Genomic DNA, 6000 nt, shown 5'->3' with positions numbered 1-6000 from the left:
TATCACCTTAATGTTTAAGACCTTATTTAAACTAGTGGTTTTTTGTATGCCTATATATCACTTCTTAGGTGCACTTGAACATAACTTAGTTGATATAAAGTTGATACCAAATATTATATATTTGAATCATATAATCTAGAGCGGCCATTTTCCTGACAAGGTCAAAAAGGACTTGATATATATAGGTTTATGGGGGTATACACCTCAATTGGTCTTGAGACCAATATAACATTATGAACTGTGACGCAAACAGATGGGTCAATTAATGTTTTCAATCAACTTCTGTAAGTCGATCATTGTTTTGCAGGGGTTGACGTGGGCAACGATGGCCAATAATATTGGCAAAATAGCAGATGAAATTATTTTTATTATTGATCTTTGCAACGGCACTAACATTATAGTCATAGCGAATTTTGCACCGCTCTCTTTTTATATGGCATTTAGAGATGAATTTTAGATTCATATGGTAAGATGAGCCATTCACTTACCAATTCCAACATAAATAAAAATAAACAATATTAAAACATTCTTTATTTTCAAACACCGTGATAGACAAAAAACAACCACACAGCATTATCTTATCTAAGTTTACGTTACGTTACAATTATATGAACTTATAGGATTCTCTGGTAAAAACAAAAATAACCCCAACATAAAATAACCGTCACCATGACAATCGGTATTGTTTACTACATGTGAAAGGTATGTCAATAACAAAACATTTTACATCAAAGCTGGTTACGTATTCTTTTTATCACATAGATTATCTGGGTTTTTTTCTGTTGCTATAGCGTTAAAATAACAGCTTGGCTCTTTTTAACGATGGTCTCTATTATAAAACATTTGTATTTACGGTGCAACTTGAAATATATCTTACACTGTATGTAGCTGTGTGAAATCATGAAAACGTTTTGTGGTTAGTGATAACATCTGAAAGCTTAATGTTAACAATGATAAAACGAAAGCTGCCATACAACGCTAATTACATAGCATGCAGTATGTGGTAATGGTACGTTAACAAAAAAACTATACTATAGTATCTGTGTTCTGTCTGCTGCAATAACAGAAACTTTAACTTTATAGTGCTATTTCATCCATAGTGTAACCTTACTGCACTAAAACTACGAAGAAAGCCAGATAGAGCATCATATAATGTCACTTTAATATCTTCTCTGTGATAGAGTTTACGTAGTGTTAGGATTACACTAAATAGACACTAAATATTATTTACTGTAGACAGGTCCTATGGTCTATAAGGAAAATGCCAAGATACCATTAACTTTTACAGAGCATGTAGTTACAATCTCGATATTGCATTAAGGCGTATTGCCTTTCTATCAAGCTTTCCATTGCATAGCTTAGGAAATGCGTCAAACCGTAAGAAGTAAGATGGCATATCGCCAAGAGAGTCAAAAGTGTTTTTCTTGAATAATCTCAATTCAAAAAAGTTTCTGACGTCATCTGGTGAGGTCTTTATATATGATGTATAACAAACGCAGATTTCTTCATATAGTCGTCGATCAGGCACGGCCACGACGCAGATCTCTTCGATTGACTCCATCTGTTTTAAAAATAGCTCTATACTGCTAGGATATATCTTATTTCCGGCTCTTGATATAATCTCCACCTCTCTGCCGAGAAGAATTAAGTTTCCTGCTGTAGATACTTTACCGTTGTCGCCTGTCCTGTACCATTTCCCTTCTGCGAAAGCATCTGCTGTGAGCTGGGGATTGCCAACATATTCCTTCATAACGTACGGTGAACGGACCTGAACATGTCCAGCCACTCCCCTCCTGACCGGAATATCTCGGTCGTCCACCACTCTGACCTCCACACCAGGCCAGGGCCTACCGACATTTCCCACTTCGAACCTTGAGCTGATGTCAGAATAAGTGTACGCAGTGATTACTTTACTTTCGGTAGAGCCATATGAAATGACGAAATCGTGGCAGATTTTCCCAACAACTCTCTTATAAAAGCTGCCGATTATCTGACCACCTGTCACAAGTCTCTGCAAACGGAACCCGTCTTCAGTGAAAGAGTCAGGTAACTCTAATAAGTCATTGATTACATAGGGCAGAAGCGTCGCGTCGGTGCAGTTTTCATCACTCACCACCCGCCATAAGAACTCAGCGTTTAGGTTTTTTATTGATTCAGCTGTGTCCGTTGTAATCCTGGTTTCATTCCGAATGATGCTAAAAAGAAATGATCCGGAAAGCCACTGAAAAGAATTGACTGAAAAGCGAATAATTCTAGCATCAGCCGAATTAAAGGTAAGTCGTTCTCGAGAGTTAATGAAGCTATAGTGAGTATGGCCAGCCTTCTTTGGTGTGCCAGTACTTCCGGAGGAAGCGAAGACTATCGCAATGTCTTCTGGGTTAATGTCTGGTAGAACAACCTCATCCAGTTTTAATTGGTATACGCTTTCTAATGTTTCGGCCTTCATCAAATCGCCCAAGGCAATTTTTCTAAGGCAAAATACCATAAAAGTTTCATCACATGCATTGTTTTCGGTGTGGATAACACAATTATCTAGCATAGCTTTGACCAGAGGAAGTAAACTATTATCTTTGCCGCAATCCACCATTACTAATTTTGCATTCACCAGCCGTAACTGTTCCTTTACATCTAGTGCTGTTTTCATACTGATGTTGATATTTAAAACCACTGCTCCAGCCAACATTATTCCCAATGTCCCAACTGCCATTTCAAGTGAATTTGGACCTACCAGGCCTACGTAGTCTCCTCGTGTAACTCCTTGCTTGACCAGATACTTTGCAAGTTGTTCTGCCTTTATGTACAGACTAGCGTTTGTTAAACTTGATCTGGATCCGTCAACTTCTCGTAATACTAATAACTCCATGTCAGGATATACCAGAGCATTTTCCTGTGCGAGCTGGGTTACGGTTGTGTACAGAAAAGGCTGGTTACGTGGAGTGTGAAGGTAGCTGATATCCGTCAAACCAGCCATTTTAGTCACCTACAACACAGTTAACGTTGTCTATTATCATTAATTCAGAATGGGACTCATTCACGTACCACGTGATTGTTATACCCGATAAAGTTTGTGCGGGACTATTGTTTCTATTTGGGATAGAATGACTTTCAAAGACGATATCCCACGCTAATGCCATTTCAGTGTAAATATTACAAAGAGTTACGTTCCACCACCACTTGAGATGCTTATTCGGCACAAACGTTATCGGCTATCATCTCATTGTGATATACATTGCATGTGGATATAAACACAGACTCTGATACAGAACATACGAAATTGTAACATAACGGATAAAAGGCATATCTTCAAATTCAAAACGTATTTAATCTTAATCCATTAGATAAATCATGCAATTAAAACAGGCCTACATATCAATCATCAAGTGACAAATAAGAAGTTTATATAAAATTAGGAAAAAAATGATTATAATCCAATACTCTTCTGGCGTAACTCAAATAACGAATCTTGAATGAAATAAATAGTTTGATATATTTGCTTTGAATTTTTATTTTAATTCGAAACACTCGATTGATATGGACATTGAGTTGTGTTTATCGTTAAATGATTCGTGTTGTGCCGTTAACAGCGTTTGTACATATATCGACCAAGATATCCATACTTAGGCATTTGAAATATAAAAAAGTACAGAGGTATTATAATTATAAAATGTATAATATACCCTGTACACTCCTACTACAGCCCTCCTACCGCAGTGAAATATTGACTTTACATATCCAACCTAAAAGGGTTTTGTTCAGAACATAAAAAAATTCATATTCACACTTTGATATAAAAACAAAATAAGTGATAGACTGGTCTTTATCCGTCAAGTGTGATTATACAGCTCACGCTTAGTAGCTTTACGGCGACGGACTAACTTACGTGTAACTTTTGACCATAAAGTGTGACGGGGTATGTTAATCAATGTCCTCTTTGAGGAAGAATACGCTGCTACTACAGTTTATAAACCGCAAGTCATACCTATCTTCCCGTAACTACAAGTTGCATATATTGGAAGCTTTCCTTTCTTGACCCTATCAATTAATTTAGACGTTAGCATAAGAGATGAATCCATTAAAGTAATATGTGCCGTATTTTTCATACTCACGAATCAAAATAAACTTTTTATATGTTATTCATCACCAAAAGTTATTAACATTTTGAAAATTACAGTACTTTCAATGCATTGGTTTTAATTTCACAACTATAAATAAGAGCAGAAAATGATTTGTAGCAGTACTGCCGAAAATCATTATATGTACATCTATAGTAAAGCGAAATGAGTACCTACGGTCAGACCATGAAGTCAAATTGTGGTCTACAATTTCATTTCACATTTTTACAATGTTATTAGTTATTATAAAGCGATTTCTGCAGGAAAGCTTCCATCTAAATATACATAAGGCATAAAAACAACAATTTTCCAGTACATAATTTCTGTGTTGTAACTAACGTTTATAAGGCATCTGAAGCCATTTTAATGATTTTCACGGCTTAATTACTCAAACCTTATGATTTGCAATAGATTAACGAAGAAAAATCGGCACATATAACTTTAAATGATATCAATGTAGCCCTGGTCAAGACATTCCAATTTGTAACAATGATCTTCATCTAACAACCCTGTGATTTAAAGAAGAACTTGATAATGTAAGTGTTTGCGCAGTTGCGTGAACATTCGTTAGAAGTGAAAGCGGTACAACAGCAAATTAATTCCGGGTAGAAAGAGAGACAGACGGCAAGTAAAACAATAGTTACCCCATTTTCGGTTCGAACGAATATGATTAAAATAAAATAATCTAAACGACACAGAAAAAAAAGAACTAAGAGTTAAAGGGAGTGATTAAAATATCGTCTCAGTAGTTACAACAATATCATTGTGACATTACACAAGCGATAATAGTAACAGTAGCTGTATGCTTTGAATAGCTTACCGTTGTATTATATGGAATATGCTGTACAGTTTGTCACGTTCCTCGGTCTGACGTGAACATATGACATCAACAGCACCGTCCCTCACCATTTGGTACTGGCTTACTTGTCTTAAATATAGTTAATGTATTCATATAGTATCGACATATTTAAGCGAATTCTATTATCGTAAAACGAAAGCAGTTTTATGAAAATTAAAATTAAAATCTTCACCATATTTATGGGTCGTAAATGATACCAAATGGGGAACATGTGTGTTTATATTCAGATATTTCAATAATGATGGCTAATATTGAATTTCGATATGATTGTTATTACTAGAATATGTGTGCCTAAAATGATACTTTTTGTCAGGCGATTGAAATCCTGACCATTCTATACAAAACTTGTTGATACAAGAGAAACAATGACTATTTGTTATCGTTTTGAGTACCATCGCTTCCGCCCCTCCTAGTTTTTGAAACGGCGGACGTCGTATGCAAATCCTGACTATTTACTTATAGCCACACTATACGTAAATATCAACAAAAATTCAAGTTAAATTCGACTCCGATATTGTTAGTATTATTTGATGTAGTTGAAATTAAGATATATTAAAGAATATTTATAATGTTATTTTGATAACTTTGGTACAGCAGTTGTTCAAAGTCGATACATGTAAACATGTCTTCATTTTAAACTTGTCGCCATAGAAGTTACGATTATTGCCGAACGGAAGTCGGAAAGTTCATGACCCGTTTTCGGAAGAGTTCGGACAGACGTTACGTAATTACGGTAGTCACGTGACGTTCTCGGCAACGACGTTACAATGTCGACTAACTTCAGCTTGTGGGACCAACCTAGCGATGTTCAATATTTATTTGATTTTCATCAAAAGTTTCCGAATCATTATTGCTGACCTTGACTTCGATTTAGTCCTGTCTCTGCATGATTTACAACAGGATTTTTTTTCAACATTCTTCTAAATCATAAAAAAATAAGAAAGATACGAATATTGGGCCTTTAAAAGTAAATCTAGCTTTTCCACAAAATAATTCATTATTATTTGGTTTGCTATTGAATGATCAAAT

The 6000-nt window shown here is 35.5% G+C and overlaps 1 protein-coding gene across 1 annotated transcript; it reads right to left on the bottom strand.

Annotated features, from left to right (window-relative positions):
• Positions 1 to 589: 589 nt before the first annotated feature.
• On the bottom strand, positions 590 to 2985 carry LOC138317185 (medium-chain acyl-CoA ligase ACSF2, mitochondrial-like). The gene has a single exon (XM_069258737.1). The coding sequence runs from the start codon at positions 2969 to 2971 to the stop codon at positions 1298 to 1300; it is 1674 nt and encodes a 557-aa protein (XP_069114838.1). The 5' UTR covers positions 2972 to 2985; the 3' UTR covers positions 590 to 1297.
• Positions 2986 to 6000: the final 3015 nt, after the last annotated feature.

The sequence above is a fragment of the Argopecten irradians genome, chromosome 3 (assembly GCF_041381155.1).
Source record: "Argopecten irradians isolate NY chromosome 3, Ai_NY, whole genome shotgun sequence".
NCBI lineage: Eukaryota > Metazoa > Mollusca > Bivalvia > Pectinida > Pectinidae > Argopecten > Argopecten irradians.
This window is presented reverse-complemented; position numbering and strand designations above follow the sequence as displayed.